The sequence below is a fragment of the Camelus ferus genome, chromosome 4 (assembly GCF_009834535.1).
Source record: "Camelus ferus isolate YT-003-E chromosome 4, BCGSAC_Cfer_1.0, whole genome shotgun sequence".
NCBI classification, from domain to species: Eukaryota; Metazoa; Chordata; class Mammalia; order Artiodactyla; family Camelidae; genus Camelus; species Camelus ferus.
Genome location: NC_045699.1, coordinates 69,491,304 through 69,511,210, shown reverse-complemented (window position 1 = coordinate 69,511,210; position 19,907 = coordinate 69,491,304). Strand labels below are relative to the sequence as shown.

Below are 19,907 nucleotides of genomic sequence, written 5' to 3'. Positions count from 1 at the left end.
GGACAATCTCAATTGCTGGAGGTGTCTGTAATATTTGGGGGGCAGCTCTGAGCCTAACTCTTTTAGGGGCACCTAAAAATCCACCCCTAACTTTGCTTCTTGTCAATGGAAGACAAAATCCCTTCCCTACACCTGGACTCCAAGGCCTTTTGGGTCTGGCCAGCCTGCTGACCTCAAAGCTTCTTGCATCTCTGAATTCCCAAGCCTTGCACATAGTATTTGTTCAATAAATGTTTGCAGCAAGTAAGGGTTGGAGGGCTTCTTAGAAATCATCTAGTTAGTCTGGTGTTTCAAGAGCCACAGATGGGGGCCCAAAAGTCCATTTCACCATGGAGCCCTGAGAAAGGAGAGATTTATCCAGAATCACACAGCAGGCAGGAGCAGAGGGTCAATTCAGAACTGGTTCTCTTAGTTTCCAGGTGCACGGCATTCTTACTGCCCAGCCTTCTAGTGGAAGTTCCAGAGCCACCCAGCCCAAACGTGACTCACCTGAGCCTCCCAGAACCAGAGGGGTAGCCAAACCCTGGTTCCTTCTTCGCTGGCTTGGGCTTGGCTGCCCTGGCCAGGAGTCCCACGCCCTCTTGTGACTGCAGCCTTGGCATCCTGAGCACAGCAGCCCCGCCCTCTGCCCCTAGCCTCAGTCCCACTTGGCCTGGGGTGAGGGGCGGATCACAATGACTGAAGAGGCCCTAGAGGCAGCAGGGAGGGGCCCGCGGAGGGACCAGGCCAGGAAGATGGGCTCTCCCAAGGACCAGCCCACCTGTTAGGGGGCTCTAAATTCAGGGGACTGTCTCTGGCCCCGCCTCCAAACCCCACTGCGGTGAGTGTGACACTAGAAGACAGCTCAGAGTTGACAACCATCTTGGAGTGGGGTATGGTAGGGAAGAAGCTGGCTCTGAGACCCCAGTGTCAGAAGCTGGGGTCGGTCTGGGGCTCTGTTTCTCAAAGAGGAAGTTTGTTAAAAAAAAAAATATGCATCTTCGTCCCACCCAGGACCCCGTGAATCAGAATCTTGGGTATCTGTATTTTCAAGAAGCTCCCACCCACAAGGGGCTCTGGGCCTCCAGCAGGACTGGGCAGCTGCAGGGCAGGTCACCCTTTCAAGCTGGTTCCAGGTTCCCAATTCCCACGGTAGCGCTGATAGCAGTAACAGGACGTTAAACCCTCCAAGTGCTAAGTGCTCCGTACCACGTGGTGCTATTTCACGCTCCAAAGGAGCAAGTGCTCCGTTATCCCCATTCTACAGACGAGGACACTGAGAGAGGTTAATTGCCAGTCTTGCTCAAGGGTACAGCTAATAAGAAGTGGAGCTGAGAGTAAGTCCTAAATAACTTTTTAAGAAACGATAATAATGTCAGCTAGTCTTTGTTGAGCATGTGCAACGTGCACTATTCTAAGCCATTTACGTGGGCTCGCTCATTTAAACGTCACAGCAACTCAAAAAGGTGGGTACTCTCGCCGTCACCGTTTCTCAGGTGAGGAAACAGAGGATCGGAGCGCTGTAGCCGGGAGCCACTTACTACTGTCTGGCGAGCCAGTGGTGGTACCCCCCCAAACCATACTGCCCCGCTCTGGGCGCTATGGCCTGGGGGCTGGTCTATGCCCGCCTCTCCACTTCGGACGGCACCCCCCGCCCCCACAGGCGTGAGGATGCCCTGAGCTGAGCGCAGGACCAGACATGCCCCGGCGTCACCCCCGCTCCTGGGCCCAGCAGGTGGCGCCCGAGGGGCTCCCCGGCGATGGCGTTCGCCGAAGGAAAGACCCGGGGCTGCCCAGGCTACTTCTGCCCGAGCTCCGAGCATCCTCCGGCGTGCGGGGCTTCTCCCGGGGGTCGAGGGCCTCGGGGAGCGGCGCCGACTGGTGGGAGGACGCGGGGTGTGAGGCCTCGCACTTAGATCCCGGGGTGGGCGTCAGGCGCTCCGGGCCGCGCCTGCCAGCCTTGCCAACCCTGGCCCAGCGGGCGGCGAGGAACCGGACAGGGCTGAGGCCGCAACTGCTGCCGCCCCTGCTCTGGGCCCGCGAGCCTCAGGAACCGGCGCCCTCGCGCCCCGGGCCTGGACCGTGCGAGGACCCGCGCAGGGGCTCCGCCAAGGAGGTCCCCGACTCCTTGAGCGCCCTCGTAGGAGAGCTCCTCCCCGGCCGGTTCCGAGAGTTCCTGTGCCAGCTCGGAGTCCAGTGTACCCAGCAGACAAAGCCACCGAGTGAGGCCCTGCTGGACCTTCCAGGGGGCGGGGCAAGGGCGGGGCTGAGTAATTTCCGGCGGGGGGACGGTGTCCCACCACCTGGCATAGAATGATGCTAGTGTGCGGAGTAGGCCTGGTAACCACCCCTTGAGAGCAGGTCTACCATTGCCCCTACTGTACAGATGAGTAAACTGAGGCCCGAGGCCATACAACTAGGTAGAGCCTAGCAAGGACTGTCCCCAGGCGAAGGCTCATAGCTATTTCCACCTCCTCCTGGCTCCCAGCACCCTCAGCATCGCAACATCAACGGGGTGTATCAGAGCACTGCAGAAGTTCTCAGTGTCCCAGCGGCTCCTTCCTCCCAGACCTCCAGTAAGTGCCAGCGACCTGCTGCTGGGGACAGGGTTGTCATCAGTGCTCCGACAATGGGGAACCTTGATCACTCATGCCAGGTGTGGTCTATTTGTCTTCAAGGGACCAGTCATCACACTTCAAGAATAGTCTGAAGAAGATTTTGCTCCATCAGATACCTGCCCTGGGGCCCTTGAGGAGAGACCACTCACAATTTACCACAGTCAAGGCCAACCAGTGAGTTATGGGAGGGTGGGGGCAAGGGAGTGGAGAGAAAGAGCATTTCTTTCCTTCCTTTCTTTGCTCTGACTTTCACCCATGAATTTATCTATCTGTCCACCTATTCATCCATCTCTGTGTCCATCCATGAATCAGGTCTTCTCCCAACTTGTTCAAGAATCACCCATCAACATCTATGAATCCATCCACCCATGAATCAAGTCTGCTACCAACACATTCATAATTCATTCATGGATCCACACATATATTCATTCTCCCATTCACGGATCCACACATATATTCATTCTCCCATTCACCCTTCCACCCTTGCATACATCTCATCTCTGAGTTAGGTCTTTTACAACCTGTTCATGAATCTCTCCATTCATCCATCCATCCATCCACTCATGAACCAGGTCTCCTATTGATCCATTAACCCACCTAGCCATCCATCCACCCATCCATCCATCCATTTAACTAGTCATCCAGCTATTCACAAACTCCCAGAATTCTATCCATCTATCCATGAATCCAATAATCAATCATCTACCAATCTTTCCATCCACTTGTAAATCCAGGATACTATCCATCTCTAATCTAGTCATGAAGCCATCTACAGGTCTGCGTACTCATCTACATAATCATTCATCCACCCATACATCCATACATCTACCCATCCTCCTAAGATTCAGTCCTTCTATTACGACCTTTTCATTAATTCATCCATCAGTCCATCCATCCACCTGCCTTCAGACACCACAAATGGATCAGAGTAGGTGCCAGAAATGAAACACATCTGCCAACCTAGGAACTTTAAATCAATCAGGCCACTACTTCTCACAAGAAAGAATAAATAAAAGTATGGAACTCATTATCTCAGATGTGAGCAACAGCAGGGGTGGACACCACATTGTTTCACATTAAGGAGCTAATTCTTGAGCACCTTTCAGTGAGTGGGATTCCCTGGTAGGTCCTGCTGAGGACACCAGGGTGCCTTTGAACAGGCTCCAGCGGCCTTTGAGAGGGGAAGCTGAGGGTTCAGACCAGCACAGAGCTGGAGCGAGCCTTTGTCGGGTCCTGCAGCCAGCACTGAGCAGGCGTGCATAAGCAGACAACTGTTGGGTAACTAGGTCCCAATGCCTGTAGCCAGCACTGTCTTGGCCACCTCCTGGCTGCCTGGTTCTTCAGTGGGCTTATGAAAAGCATCCCTTCTGTGTCGACATGGACATAAAGATGTGGTCAGATAAATGGAGGCAGTATGTCAATATGCATATACTTAAGGTCAAATATGGCATTTCTAAATAACAGAGCCATGGATGGATCAAGCCGGCCGTCCTACAGCCCTACCCTGGAGGCTGAACTAATGACAGTAAATAAATGACAGTAAGTTAATGACAGTAGCAATAACAGATACGTTTTACTGGTACTTTACCAATATCAGATTCCTTACCTTGTCCTGGACGCCTCACGTGTTACTTGCTGCTCACCAAACTCTTATAAGGAAGCTATTCTCATGCCTATAACACACAGGACATAATTTAAAGGGCAAAAAAGCAAAATGGAGAGGGCAGTCTGCTCCAGGCCACATGGCTGGGAAGGAGCATAATTGAAATCGATGATTATGAGAACAGCTCCCGGTCAGAGATGTTTACTCCTGGCCCCGCAGACCCTGGGCAACGTGCACCGAAGTCCCTTTCATCTCTTCGCCGCCCTGTACAGTGGGCACAGTGATGATCCCCATTTTTCAGACAAAGAAGCTGAGGCTCAAAAGAGTTAGACTTGACCCAGGACCGCCTGACTCCTGAATTCATATCCTTATTCTCGCTGCTGGATTGCTTGACGTGTGAGTGCCCGCTCTGGAACCAGGATTTAAATCTCAGCTCTACTTCTAAACAGCTGTGTGACCTTGGGCAAGTTGCAAAAAACAAAAAAAAACAAAAAAAAAACAAAAAAACAAAAAACCCAACTCTGTGCCTCAGTTTCCTCATCTGTAAAATGGGAATAATCATCATGTTTCCCAGGTGGTGTGGATTTCGTGGGCTGATGCCTGTCACGCACTTGATCCACTGCCTGGTGGGCAGGACGTGCTCAGGAAACACTATGGTTGTCAGGGTCTCACAGCGAGCTCCGGGCTGGCGAATGTGTGTGGTCAGGGTGGCGTGGGGCGCTGGGGGCTCAGGCCCTGGTCCTCCCCTGCCCCTCTTGCTTCTCTCAGCAGGCCCCACTCTACACAGGGTCCCAAGCTCAAGGCTGTGCTCACCCACAACTCCTCGGGGGAAGGCTCAGGCCACCGCAGGCGGTGTTGCCCTTTCCGAGTGCGGTTTGCTGATGAGACACTGAGGGATGCAGCACTCCGCTACTGGGAGCGCAGCTGTGCAGGTGAGCAGACAGGATGGGAGCCCTGGACTCCAGAAAGTTCCAGCCTGGACAGCAGAGGCCATGGACCTGGGTCCTGGGAGTTAGGGGCTGGCCTGCAAAGGCCAAGAGGCAGCTGACCCTGCAGAGGGGACATCTGAACTGGCCTTTTAACAGAAGCCATTAAGGTGACCTCCAAGGACTAAGTAGAGGGTCTGAGGTCCAACAGAGTTGTCCCAAGGCGGGTGGCACCAGGGAGAACAGTGGCTGCCCAGGCCTGGCCACCACGGAAGGACTTCTTGCTGCCAAGGGTTCCCACACGCCCTGTCTGCCCACCTTGGAACCAGCACCACAGCCTGCAGACCCCTCGTCTGGCCCCGAACATGGCCTCCAGGGGCTGGAGGAGGTAGGAAGGCACCAGAAGCATCTTTTTCCCACATCCATGAAGGCAGGCCTCCGGGGCCTAGCTGAGAAGGTGCCCAGAAAGTTTCAGAAGATCACACCTCTACGGAAGGCCAATGCTGCCTGGTCCAGACAAGCAGCTGGAAACCAACCACCAGGCCCAGAGTCTCAGGCAGAACCTGGCTCTTGGCAATTTGGGGACAGATACGATAGTGTCCATTTTGGCAGGGCTTCCAGTGTCTTCTGAAGTGGCCGTGGAGAGTCAGGCCGGAGGAATACCTGTCCTTGCTCTGGTATGACCTTTACCAGGGCCCCTTTCCCCAGCTGCTCGGTCCCTTCTCTTCTCAGGAGTCCAACAGCCACATCTATTTGTTAAGCACTGACTGTGTGCACTTTCAGGGAACGGCTGCCCCAAAGCCTCCCTGGGGGTAAAGCCCTCAAAATGCAGGACCTTGGCCAGACCCAGCCCCCTTCGGGCCACAGGAAGTTGGAGGTGCAGGCTGCAGTTGTGTCCAGCTTCTAGTTGTTCGATGGGGAAGCCAAGGCCCTGAGAGCAGATGACACAGCAACCAAGAAAGAAGCCACAGAGTCCCCAGGCCACCCCTGGAGATCCAAGGAAATGGGGCACTGGAGAAAGTTGCTTGCAAATGGCAGTTGGGTAGAACGGGAGACTGGGTACAGGGGCTGGGTTATAGCCCAGGGCACCCGCGCGGGGCTCGGACGGCTGCTTCTCAGTCCTTTCCACCTGGGGAGTCTGGGGTTCCTGGCCAGCTGGAGGGGCAGCTCTTGGACACGAAAGGCTCCCATCCCCAGCTACCCCTTCTAACTACATAGGATTCTCAGCACTGTCTCTTAGATTTCCTGGGTGGAGTGATTGGCCTTCCCACTGTGGGAAAGGCAGCCCATTTGGGGCTGGAGCAGGAGTAGGTGTGGGGGGGGGCGGGGGCACAGCTTGGGTAATAAAGGCGGAAACAGTCATGCAGGATAGTTTTAAAACCCCAGCCTTCACTAGAGGCAGCCAGAAGGCACTAGGGAGCCTTGGGTTGCCATGGAGACGGGGCTCTGCCCGGTCTTGCCTGCCAGAGGGAGGAGGGGAGAGTGGGGGGGGCGCCCCAACCTGGGTAGAGAACTCACAGTGGCCCTCTCTCCTCCAGCACAGCAGGGTGTCACCAAGAACAGGACAGCCAACCGGTCAGGGCCAGCGGCATCAGAGCGGGTGTTAGGGAGTGTCGGGAGATGGCTGGAGAGTTTGCCCAAAGCCCTGTACCCCGGAGCCAAGGAGGAGACCGTGGACAACTCATTCACCTGGGACTTCCCTGGCCTGTGAGGCTTTGGGGAAGGGGACAGGATTCATGCATCTCCCCACACTGTAAACCCCCCTGTCCAGCAGTGGTCTGGGTCCTTGAGGGACCCAGGGACCCTGAGTCCCAGGATCTCATGAGTTCCTGTCCCCCTCAGGTCCACCCAGGAGCTGAAGGGCCACCTCTCTGAGGACACCTCCATGAACAGCAGCCTGCCCTTCATCCCTAGGGCCACCATCCCGAGGCAGCGGGGGGACCTCAAAACCTTCCTGGAGCAGGTGGGCAAATCACCCTGTTCCTGGAGCCAGAAGCTGGTAAGCAACTGCTGGCAGCTGGCCACCAGGAGCTCTCCTTGCCCAGTGGTGGGTGCCTAGTGGGGTGGCCCAGGGCTCCGGGTAAACCCCACTGTGTGCTCAGCTCAGGGGTGGACTGTAGGGCTGGGCTGCCTGGGTTCAGATCCCAGCTCCTTACTTGCAAACAGTGGGGTCTTTTTGCATATCAGTTTCCGAATCTGTAAAATGGGGCTGACTGCAGTGATTTGCCTCCCCGGGCTGCAGTGTAGAATCCCTCTGGGCCCAGGGAACCCCATCTCCTGCCCAGAGGCCCCCTGCATCACCCAGCTGGTCCTCATTCTCACTCTAGGAGTCCTTCCTGCCCAGCCTGGTGTTGCACACTGTCCTGAAACGAGGCCACCCTAAGGGGTACCAGCTCCTTCTGCCTTCCGCAACATCTCATTGTGCTCAGAGATAAATGGCCACTGGAACCCAAGCCCAGGCGTGGACATGGGCCAGGAGTGAGGAGAGGATTTCCCTGCCCTGCAAATAAACACACATCCCAGGTGGCTGGAACCTGCTGCCAGGTCTCACCCTACAGGCTTCTCCAGGTGCTTGGCTGCTGGTCTTGAGGGATGGGGCAGGAGTCCTGGACCAAGGGGGAGGGAAGGGGTGGAGTCACAGCTGGGATGGGGCTGAGGGCTGGGGGCAAGGTGTCTTCAAGGGTCAGGCTTGTTCCAAATGAGCCCCTCTTCTGGGAGGTGGAGACTGCCACATACCTCAAACTTGGGACCAAGCCTCTGTCAACCTAGATCAGCCCACACCTGAAACAGGTGCCTGCCCTGACCACTCCCCCCTCCCTGACCCCAGCCTCCATCTTTGACTGGAGCCAAAGGCAGTCTGCTGACCACCTCTATGGGGTGAGGGCATCCAGACTCTGGCTGACGGGGCAAACATTTGTCTTATGTGTTCCCCAGGTCAGGTTCTCACCATCTGGTCCCTGGAGGGCAAACATCTGGGTGGGCAGAGGCCAGATGTTTCTCTCTTAGTGGCAGGAAAAGGTAGGAAGGCACTAGGAGCATCCTTTCCCAATATCCATGAAGGCAGACCTTAGGGGCCCAGCTGAGGAGGTGCCCAAGAAGTTCCAGACGATCACACCTCCACAGAAGGCGGGCCCTGGCTGGTCTAGCAAAGCAGCAGTGTTCTGAGCCACATAGGAGAGGGTGAAAGACAAGATGGTGGGAACTGCCTTGGAGGTTATCTGACCGCTGCACTGACCCAGCAGTGCCACCCCGCTTCGCCTGTCTGCCAGGTTAGGCCCTGCCACACACCTGCACTCCAACTGCTGGGCAAAGTTTGAGCTCCCTCCCCTCTCTTCTTGAAGCAGTGCTTGGGCACCAACCCCTGGCCAAATCCCGGATCGAGTTCTTTATCGCCACCTCCTGGCCAGCGAGAAAACAGCCACGGAATCCACAGCTAAACGCTGTGTTAAGGGATGGCTGGGATTGGGCTGGACAGGCAGTGGGGATTTTAGGACCAAGACGGGTTGTGGATGGGGGAGGCCTGTTTTGAAGGGGTGCTCTGGCTCCAAAAGAAAGGCCACAGGGGAGTGGGATGGGGCTGTGTTGCCACCCCTCTTCACTGGGGACTGTAGTGGGATTCCAAACCCTGGATGACCTCTCCTCTCCATCCCATTTCTCAACTTTCACTATCCCTCCTCCCCAGTATTTCTATTTCCTGAAAAGTCTGTGGGTCCCAGAGGAGGCCTGATTCTACTGCACCTCCTCCCCGTGGCCTTGCACAGCCCATGTCGCCCTCTCCGAGCCTCAGTTTCCCTGGCAAGGCCGCGGCCACCCCAAGCCGGCCACCGGCTGCAGCGCCGCGCTGCGCCCACACGGGGGCAGTGTTGGCCTGGCTTTGGTGCCGCCCGGCGCGGCTGAAACTTCTCCGCCTCTTGCTAAAGGGTTGGAAACTTTTCCCCTCGCGCCGCCCTCGCGCCTCCCTCCCCGCGCCGCGCGGCCTCCTTCCACCTGCCTGAGTTCGAGGCCGGACCGCGCGAGGATGGGGGCGTGCCTCCCCCAGCCCCTAATTTCTCTTTCTCGCCTTTTTGTTGTTGTTAAACCAAAAAACTACTAAGCTTGCGACAGCGCCGTCAGCCACGAGCACTGGGAATGGAGTCCCGCGTGCAAGGCACAGGGCGCGGATGGGGGGGGGGGGGCGGGCAGCCCTGCGGCATCTGGGACCCCAAAGCAGGACGGCCAGGGCGCGGCCCTACAGCGTCCCTGTACTTCCCGGCCGGCGGGGTCGGTGTGGGGACTCCGCGGGCCGCCACGTGGGTCCGGCACCCCGGCTTCTCGGGGACCCCTCCCCTGCCCGCCGCCCCGTCTCACCAGCCTCCCTTCCGCTCGCATCGCCCCCCTCGCCCCCGCCCTTCATTTCTTCTCGCCTCTCCCCGTCCTCTTCCTTCTTCTCCCTCCGGTCGCCCTCTTCCTCCTTGACAAACGTGGATTCTGTGTCAAGAGGACCCTGAGCAGCAGCTCGGAGCCTCACCTCCCGCCACTCACAGCGGAAACACACGGACATACAGGGACAGCCGCAGACAGGCGCCCGGTGACGCGCCCCGCACACACCACATACACACAAGTCAGACACACACCACGCAGGCACACACCCAACACACCACACAGACCAGAGGAACACACAGCACACAGATGCACACCATGTAAAGATGCGCCACAGACACAAGCCCCCAGATACCCCCCGACACGCACCACAAACACACCCACACCCGTACAGAGACCCACACCACAGCACTTAGAAACAGCACATACTCACAGAGGACGCACACATACCCTCCCACTGTTAGGGTCTCCTAGCGACCCCAGCCTCCCCATTCCGGGTCCACTTGTTGGCTCAGAGGCAACCCCCATCCCGTCTGTAGATCTTTCCAACATGCCCCTGCTCCCAGCAGGCAGAGCTTGAACTTGAACGTGGGGGACAGAGGGAGGGAGGGGTGGGAGGGAGAGCTGCAGGGAGCGCCTGGACCCCTCCCCAGGGTCCCCAGCAGGGTCCTTTTTGCTGGTACATTTCCACTCAGGGCTGGTAGGTGGCCTGTCCCTCCTGGGCTCCTGGGAGCAGTGCAGCTGGAAGGCCGAGGAAGTGGCTGTGGCTGGAGCTGGTTGCCCCAGCTTTTGCTCCCCACAGTCCCAGACCCCCTGAATCTCTGGGGGGCAAGGCAGGTGTACCCCACCACGGGTCTCTTCCACTTCTTGTCTGCCTTCTCATTCTGAGCAATGGTAACCCTCACCCCATTTCACCCCCACCCCCATCCCACCCTGGCCCTTGGGCAGACTTGTGCCAAACCAGGGTTGGGGGCAGTGGGAGTTGGGTTTGGTTTGGGGTGGTGGAGAGGGAGCAATGACTCCCATTCAGGACAAAAGGAAGTGATGGGAGAGGGAGAAATTCACTGCTCTTTTCTCTTGAGCGCTCCCCCATCTCATAGGGCCTCTCCACCTGAGAGGGCATCTCTTTAGCCCCTCTGCAGGGGAGACTGAGGCCCAGAGAAGTTAGGGGCTCTCGCCCAGGCCATGCCAACCGCAGGAGCTGGATCTGGGACCAGATCCATACGTGTCCTAGGCCAGGACCCAGCCTTCAGCCACACACAGAGGCATTCTCTCAGAAGAACAGCCATTCACTGTTGGGAAACAGAGGCCCAGAGAGGTTCATTTCTTTTTCAGTGTCACTTAGTTTTCAAGTGTTGGAGTCAGGATTCAAATTCAGCAGGAAGAGATGCCAACAGACAATCCTGGGGCTCCCCCTCCTCAGGGCAAGCAGGGTGGCCTGGAAGATGCTTCCTGCCCCTTCCCCCGCCCTCCGCCCCCACCCCCTACCTGGGGCACCCTGGAAGCAGGGAGAACCAGGGCAGGGTCTGGGAGGGAGAGAGGTGTATTCGGGGAGGATGTGGAGACTGGCACAGAAAAGGACAGGAGCGAAGGGTCTTGTGAGCCAGAAGCCTCCAGAATTCCTCAGAGGGCGGGGCTGGACCCATGGGGAGCGAGAAAGGCAGCCCCAATGCCAGTCGGGGCCTGGCCTGAGAGGGGGCCAGAGACCCGATGGTGCTGGGTAACCAGAGCAAGCCGGCCCCGCACGGGGCTCCAGGGACATGAGCTGCCCTGGCGGCTCATTCACTTTCATTCTGCAGGCAGTTACTTGAGCACCTACTGTGTGCCACACACATGCTGGGCCCTGGGTGCACGGTGGGCACCAGCCTGCCCTCAGGAGGCTACAGTCTGGTGGGGGACATGGATGGACTCAAATGGGCAATTCACAGTGATAAGTGCTCTGATGGGAGACCCGGGCTCTGGGATGGGGGGCTAACCCAGTGTTCAGGGCATGGGGTGGACACCTGGGCCTTGGATGACAGTGAGGTGAGGGTGTTGTTAGACCCAGATGGGAAAAGGAGCCCAGGAAGGGGGGTAACTGTTACAGTCCCTGCAGCAAGGCTGCTGCCATGATTCTCAGCACGGGCCGGGGGAGCCAAGGGGCCCAGGGGGCTGTTGACACGGCAGGGGGAGAGGCCAGTGTTCCCCTAGCCCAGAACACACACACGCGCACACACACACACACACACACACCCTGTGCCCTAGCCATGAGAGGGGATACCCCCTGCTCATTCCAGGCCCTCGGCCTTTGTGCCGGTTATCTAAGTTCCCCCTCCCCCACCATGGCCTCCCTTTCCCTGACATTTCTGCCTTTTGGGGTCCTGTTGTCAGTCCCTCCCAAATATGCCCTGAGTGATAGATGGGCTGCACCTTCCGGTGGCTCCTGCCGAAGACCATCAAACTCCTCCATGGAGACAACACATGCTGCCACCTCCAGACAGCCCCACAAGCCTCAACACTTCCCTGTAAACAGCCTTAGGAAAGTGGTGACACTGTGTTCACTGTGCCATTTGGGCTCATCATAGCCAGCCTCGGATGCTGGGTGGGGCCCGAGCCAGAAGCAGAGTTCGGTTGGACCCAGCAAATTGGGCTCTGGAACCCTCTTGAATAGTGGCACTTGGACCCAAAGAGCCAGGGGCTGCTCATCTGCTGTCTCCCATCATGAGGCCTTGGGGACCCTTAATGACTCACCCACCAGGGTTTCCTGGGTTTATTGTCTGCACCTGGCAGCCCTGGGGATTGTGGTGACACCCGCAAGCTCCCGGGGAGCCCCCGTCTGGGCTCTGGGCTGACTTCCAGCTCTCCCAGCTGCAGAGCCCAGCAAACCCCAAAGAATCTTCTCCCAGGAACCTACTGGCCCAGGCAGTCCGAGACCTAGCCTGTGCTCTCCTGGGGAAGATGCCTCCCCAGGCTGGGTCTGGCCCTGAGTACCTTCTAACAGTCCATAGCCAGCTTGTAGTGTTAACGAGGGCGACAGGAACCCACATGAGCACGACAGACCCAGGTCCTGACCTCCTGGAGCTTGGAGTCCAGCTGGGAGTCACAGAGGCATTGTGACTAAGGCTACCGAGCAGGTCCTCATGCAGACACTTGTCCAAAGGCCGTCATGCTCCAAGCTCACTTATCCATACAGGAGGACACAGCTCTGTGAGGTAGGCAGGCCCTTAGCTCCACATTAGAGATGAAGAAACCAGGGCACAGAGAGGTTAAGTCACTTTCCCAAGGTCACACAGCTGAGCAGCAGATAAGACATCAGTGATAATAAGCTGTGATGAAGGAAGGACAGGCAGGTGTACAGAGGAGCACAGGGTGTCTGCTTCCTCTGAGGCAGGGGTCTCCTCCTCCAGAAAGCTGGCCCAGATTTCCTCCAGCCCAGAGGGCAAGGCCAAGGGGGGCAGAGCTGGAGCCAGTGTCCACAGGCTGCCTACCTATGGTAAACTCTACCCCTACCTTAGTTCTGTTCCTTCTCCTCCAGTCACAGACACATTTATTGAGCACCTACTGTGTACCAGGCTCGGCAAACAAGACTGTCAGCACTCTGCCTCAGGGAGCCCACACCTTGGTCAGAGAGATAGGAACGGGGCTGGCCTCACAAGTGTGTGACCCCTGCGGTCAGTCACATGGGGCCTCACCCAGGAGGGCCCTCCACTCGGCTTAAATCTCTGTGGCTCCCATCGAGATTCTGAATCAGTTTTGTGCAAAGGGACCTACGTTTTCATTTTGCCCTGGGCCCTTGCAAGTTGTGTAGCTGGGCCTGGACACAGCTATTAAACTGTGGCAAATGCTGGGCGGGGCTGTAGGGAGGGCTGGCAGGCAGTCCGGGAGGCTTCTTGGAGGAGGCAGTAACAGATTGGCCTAGGCCTGGGCTTTGTCCTGATCCCACATCCTGTCACGGGTCCCCGGATCCCACAGGGCAGCTCCCTGGGAGCTGGGTCAGCATCACACAGGAGGTCAGGAACAGCAAAGCTCCAAGGGGACCTTACAAATACCCCTGCGTGTCTGTTTGGACTAGATAACGCGCGGGCGCAGCATCGGTAGGCACACGCCTCCGGAAACCAGAGAGGAGAAAGCCCCGCCCAGTCGGCCCCCACCGGCCCTGGCCCCTCCCACTAGGTAACCTGTTCCCTGGGCACCACCAGAGTTGTTCTGTACCATACGAGGAAGTGCGTACGAGCGTGTATTTTTGCATTGTGATGCTGATTTGTGTGGGGGGGGGATGTCAATCTTGTACACATTCTGTATTGCACACACTTCCTGCTCTTAGCGTTCCCACTTGACAGCCTAGCTGGGAAATCACAGAAGGCTCTTTCAAGGTCATTTAATTGCATAGATGGAGAAACGGGGACCCAGAGTGTCCCAGCAAGTGTGGGTGTTCTGGTGGCCCACGCACGGCTCCTGGCCTTGGCAGAGAGGCTGTTGGTCCTTCCACGTGCTCATGCGCACCCAGGCCTCCCTGACAGCCTCTCTCCTGTCCTAATTGCAAGGACTGCTGTGGAGGGAGCCAAATCTCTATGCTGTGAAGGAGGTACTGGGATGATCCGTATTTCTACGTGAGGCTCAGAGAGGTGCAGGTACCGTCCTAGGGTCACACAGCTGAACAAAGGTTGGAATCAGCAAAGCTGCACTGCCTCCCAGAACAGGTTCACATTTCCCGGGGAGAGGGAACTGCCCCCTGCCATATACTGACAACCTCCCGATGCCAGATGGGGCAGCTCCAACTTCAGCAGGTGAGAATTGGCCAAAGGACCCTTCCAACCCGACAGCCACCAGGATGGAGCTGGCAGGAGTCCCAGCCAGGCCTGGAGGGCGGGGCCGGGCCAGGTGGCCTGCTGGGGGCTGGGGCAGGTGTGGGTACCTGGCCCCCAGGCCCCAGCTGCACCGAGGTTCCTGGCACGCGCCCCTGGGCAGCTTGTGCCTGTCGCCAGAGAGGGCTGGCGTCAGCTGGCTGCATGTGCCTGGGGCAGCGATTCAACATTTGGGTTCGAAGCGTTATTTTTATTGTGTTTTGTTTATTCAAGGCTCGCCTTTGAAATATGTTTTGATGCCTCCCCATCCCAGAGAAGGGAGCTGGTTTGGTTGCATCGTACAGCCTTGACTCCGCCTTAAAAATAATTCCCCTGGAGTTGGGTGCTCATTGTCCCTGAGCACACGTGGCCCCCCAAAGTGTGGGTGTCTGTGGTGGGTCTGCCCTGGTCAAGCAGGGGCAGGCAACAGGCAGCCCCTCAGAAGCTGTGTGAAGACCTCCAAGCACTGGGGGTGCCGTCCATGCTGGCACAAGGAGGCTCAACTTTGGGGGGTCATGAGGCCTTCGGACAAAAGCTAAGGACTTTATCTGTCCAGAAAAATGTACCAGCACACCAAGCTTTGCAGTCAATTCTAGGAGCTTCTAGAACCTCCTGAGGCCTATCCACAGACCCCTCCCTCCAGTTTAGAGCCTGTTCCTGAAGGAATCCCACAGTCAGCCTTTTTGGAATAATAAATAATCATCTTAGTAGCTAAAACTGAGCACTTACTGTGTTTCCAGGGCTGTGGTGTGGGGTTTCTCAGATCAATTCCTTTATGCCCCATAATTGAGGCACAGACAGCTTGGGTCACTCACCCAAGGTCACATAGCTGGTAAGTGGCTGAGTGATGGAAGCCCCACCAGTGCAGCCCAGTCTTTACTCTTAACCTAGCACGTGTGCACAGGCTCGGTGTCTGGCCCCTTGGTAAACTGAGGGTTAGGCCCTGGGAGTGGGGCAAGGGGGACCCCTAGGTCTGGCTAAGCTTGGTGACTGGGGTCCAGCCCTTGTGAGAATCATATAAGACCCACCTGGGGACTCCCCTGGCTCAGGGCTAGCATGGGGGCACCACCTGGGGAGCTGAGGTTACTGGGGGTGAAGGAAGTGAAGTGCAGACACCGTCTAGCCCAGGCTCCTCCTCCCTCCATCTCCCTCTCCTTTCTGTGTCCTTCTTCCTCCCCTCTGCCTCCCTCCCTTTTCTCTACTCCTCTTCCTCCCTCTCCCTTCTCCCCCCTCCCCGCCCCCATCCACAAACAAGACGAAGACTTGCTCATGCCCACAAGCACCTGTGCATCTTAGGGTAGAAACTGCTCAACCCCTTACACAGCACACTTCCGAGAAGCCCAAACCACGTCTGGGGGAGCCACTGATCCCACTCAGTTTGCACATTGGCTAAGCCCCCAGCCCAGGCCAGGCTGCCCAATCCCGGCCTCGGCCTCGTGCGGCCCCTCCCTCCTTCCCCAGTGCAGGGAGGACAGGGTAGGGCCTCCATGGGCCTTCCAGGCTGGGATTTTCAGCGTTTGTGGAGTTAAGACCCTAATACTATTTTCCAACAGCTTTTGGTGGTTTAATAGAATTGAGGGTAAATCTAACTTGCAAATTTTCCCTTTTGATCTCCCTCTTTTTTCTTTTAGTAGCTCAACAGAGCTGGGTTTAGAACAGGACTGGAGACAGCTCCCTTCTCAATCCTGCTCCCAGCCAGGGTACTCCTGAGATTTGAAGTCCTGGCGTGCTACTGAGGTGGTTGCCAACTTTCATTCCCTGCTGCCCCCGCCTCCTCTCCCCTGCCTCAGCACTGACCTGGCCCAGGTAGAACAGGACTGGAGACAGCTCCCTTCTCAATCCTGCTCCCAGCCAGGGTTCTCCTGAGATTTGAAGTCCTGGTGTGCTACTGAGGTGGTTGCCAACTTTCATTCCCTGCTGCCCCCGCCTCCTCTCCCCTGCCTCAGCACTGACCTGGCCCAGGCAGGCTTCTCCAAACCCCAGGGACACACACCTTTCTGCCTTCTCCCAGGCTCCCCTCCTCTGCAGCAGGCTTCTGGCTTCATTAAGCTCCTAAACCAAACCCTTTCATGCCCCCAGGGCCTTTGCACGTACTTTCCCCTCTGCCTGAAATGCTCTTCCCACTAGCTCCACTGACTCCTATTTAACATCAGGTCTCAGCTTCAATTTCTCCTCCTCGGGGAAGCCCTCCTGGATCCAAATTGAACAATGGTAATGTTACCGGTGCACAGAGGACTATTCTCAGCAGAACCGGAGCTCCGGAAGCACAGGGACTGAACAGGCCCCCAACACAGAGCCTGCCACATGGGAGGATTTCAATAAATGCTGGACAAGGGGCTCCCTGCTGTGTTCTGGGCCTCAGTTTCCCTGCCTGAAGGAGAGAGGGCAGGTCACACTCCTGCGCTTGCCACGTGATGATTCTCCGGTGCTCCCTCTGGGTTTCTGGCAAGGATCACACTCATTTCACGGTATTTGACTTCCTTGATTATCTGATTTTCCAGGGAGGAATTTTAAATCTCTGGGTTGGGGTGGCATCTGCCTGATACCCGGGTACCCATCCCATCCCACCTGGCTGAGTGCACCTGACAACCTGGGGAGGCCCATTAAAACTGCCCCTTCTTGGCAGTTAAGCACCCCCCACCCCCAACCCCGGCACAGAGAAGCCCTGTCAGGCTCCATAGCTGTGTGTTGCTAGGCCCGAGGCGGGGATACTGGTGGTGGCAGGACTGCTCTCTGTGGCCAAAGCTATCAAACTCCTTCATGCCCCCAGGGTTCAAACTCTGACAGTCATTTCCTGTGAGACTGAGGCTTACCATGCATCCCTCTCTGTGCCTCAGTCCCTCAGCTACATACTGGATGTAATAAGGGTAGGTCGCAGCTGGGGTCCTTGTGTTGGCTGGGTGGTTCCCTGCCTGGGCTGTTGGGGATAAGAGGCTCGACTTTTCTCATCCCAGAGGCAGCAGCTAAGCTTCAAGTCTTTGGAGCAAAAAAAAAAAAAAAAAAAAAAAACCCAGGTCCATACCCAGCTCTGCTACTTATCTGGCTATGTGGCCTCCTAGGGACAAGGTTTTCCCATCTGTAAAATGGGGCGATAGGTACACCAGCCTCTGAGGGTAGCTGCCCGCCAAGGTGAGCCCTGGCTCCCTGCTGGGATCTCAGCGTCTAATCACTAGGGAATCTTCCCAGAACACTTCTCCCCAGGAAGGTCCGGTGCCAGGGCTTCCTGAGCACGGTGGAGGGCAGCTGGGGAAACCGAGGCACAGAGAAGGGCAGAACAGGTCTGAGGTCGCACAGCCCGGCCAGGATAGAGGTTGTCCCTGCCGGGACGAGCCGCACAGGCTTCTCTGGCCGCTAGGCCCTGTAGGGACAAGCCCAGCAGGGACGTGCAGGGCCTCCCCAAGGTCCCTGCTGGCCGAGCCGCGGGATGAAAGGGGAATCTGCCCAAACCTGCCTCCCTCCGGGCTCGCCCGCCCCTTCCGCAACCGGTTCAGGCTGGGGCGGCGGGCTTTGATGTAGGCGGAGGAGCAGCGGCCCCCGCGCCCAGCCGGCTCGGCTCGGAGCCTCCGGGAGGCCGACTTGAAAGGGCAGCCAGGGGCCCCGCCCTGTCTTCCCGGGACCGCCCGGGACCGCCCGGAGGAAGGGAGGAGGCTGGAGGTGGGGTGGGGGTGCGGAGCGAGGGAGCGGGTTGTCCTCGGCGTTCAAGGCCCTGTCGGCGGTTGCCCTGCCTGCGCCCCTGGTTGCGAGGCTCCCACGCAACCCCTGGGCTAGACAGAGTGGTTCCCAGGTATTGGCCTGTCTCGGGCCTTAGCGCGGGCTGCTCCTCCTGCCTAAAAGGCCCTTCCCACCTTTTCCTGCCAGGCTTCAGGGTCAGCTCCTCATTTGGGGCTCTATCTCTTCCCAGAACCGCGCCCCAATCCCTTCCAGGTGCCCTCCTCCCGGTCCCCTGCTGCAGCGCCCCCAGTGGCGGCCCAGGCTCTGGCTATGAGCTCCAGGATGGCATCCCTGCATCCCCAGCCTGATGGGCTGTGGGCAGGTGCTTGGGGAACGGGGAGAAGGAATCTTTCAGTAACAGCAGTCATGATGATAAGCCTTAGGGGCCGGCGGTCTGGGGTGGAGGAGGAGGGGGCGCAGAGAGAATTCCAGGCTCCTAGAGCACATCCCAGGTTCGTGGTATACCGTGTCCTATCTTCCAATTACAAAACTGGGTGGCCTTCCTCCCCCCTCCAGCCCGGGCCTTGCCCTCACTGCAGAGGGGCTCAACCACTGACAGCTCCGCCAGTCTCCTGACTCCCTGCCCCAGGGTCCTATGATGCCTCATACCTGCCTCCTTGAACCCTCTCCTCTGCCGGCCCAGCTGATTTCCCCCACCTTTCTCTCCCAGCACCCCCAGAGTGGCAGGCTGGGGTTGGAGTTTTAGTTCCAGGCTGCAGATGGGGGACGCTGAGGCCCACAGAAGGGTCCAGATCCCAGAGCTGGCGTGACAGACCTGGCAGCGCTAGGCCTCGGGAAAGAGAGGGGCCTCTCTCAGGCTACATTCAAACCTAGGACTACCTTCACTCAAGGCCTCCTGGGAGGCTGAGAGGGTCCAGGCACCATCCTTTCGGGAGGTTTCCATATATTAAACACAGGAACAAATTGGCTGCAAGCCTCAAGATAGGTTTCAATGTTATGTCTCAAGAATTGATGTTTATTTATTTTATTCTTTTTTGGGGGGGAGTTAATTAGGTTATTCATTTATTTATTTATTTTTTTAATGGAGGTACGTACTAGGGATTGAACCCAGGACCTCATGCATGCTAGGCATGCATTCTACTACTGAACTATACCCTCCCCAAGAGACCTGATGTTTAGATGCATACACAGCACCATATAACTGGCTGTACGTGCACACAAATCCAAGGGCAGCCCTGAAAGGGGCCCTCAGGAGGCGGAGGGGGGCGGTTAGTGGGCTGTGGGGTGGATGCGCTGCCCGCAGGAGCTGCGGCCTGGGTGGGCCAAACCAGATGTGAGCTTCAGCCTCCCCTCCCCACCAGCTCCAGCTTTCTGCCTCCCCAGGGTGTTGGGTATTCTGTCTACAGCCCCCTGCCACCACGCCCACTGCCCCCCCTACCACCCCACACCAAGCCTGCTCTCTGCTGGGTTAGGCAGAGGGGAGAGGAAATGGAGAGCTCACCCCAGGGGCAGGAGACCTGACCGCTGCCTGGGCCAAAGCCCTCAGCCTGTTTTCTTATCTTTCCTGGGGATTTGGACTAATTCTCCTACTTCCTTCCTTTAATATATGTTTGCTGATCACTTATTTTGTGCTAACCCTGAGCTAAGTACTGTGGATACCTCTGTGGACAAGAGAGATTCATCATTTAGTGGGGGAAACAGACACGGATCCAATAGACTCAGTAATACAGGCTATCATGATGGAACTACAGACAGTTTAGTGAAAAGGCTCTAACCCAGAGATCAGGGAAGGCTTCCTGGAGGAAGTGGCACGACTGAATTGAAAGCAAAAGCCAGGGCAGGTGAGAGTGAGTGGTAGGAAGGGCAGAGTAGGGAGGCAGAGGGAACAGTGCGTGGGCTGGATTGTGTGAGAGGGAGAGAGAGGAAG

At 57.3% G+C, this 19,907-nt stretch overlaps 1 protein-coding gene across 1 annotated transcript in view; it reads left to right on the top strand.

Moving 5' to 3' along the window:
• The first annotated feature begins 1,678 nt into the window (after positions 1-1,678).
• Positions 1,679-19,907, top strand: part of C4H9orf50 (chromosome 4 C9orf50 homolog) — a 37,096-nt gene continuing 18,867 nt past the window's right edge. Inside the window, exons 1-7 of the mRNA XM_032479140.1 lie at positions 1,679-2,201; positions 2,411-2,555; positions 2,658-2,771; positions 4,972-5,132; positions 6,665-6,833; positions 6,969-7,125; positions 7,454-7,694. Coding sequence (XP_032335031.1) covers positions 1,679-2,201; positions 2,411-2,555; positions 2,658-2,771; positions 4,972-5,132; positions 6,665-6,833; positions 6,969-7,125; positions 7,454-7,561 — 1,377 coding nt within the window. The 3' untranslated portion in view covers positions 7,562-7,694. The remainder of the gene's footprint in view (positions 2,202-2,410; positions 2,556-2,657; positions 2,772-4,971; positions 5,133-6,664; positions 6,834-6,968; positions 7,126-7,453; positions 7,695-19,907) is intronic.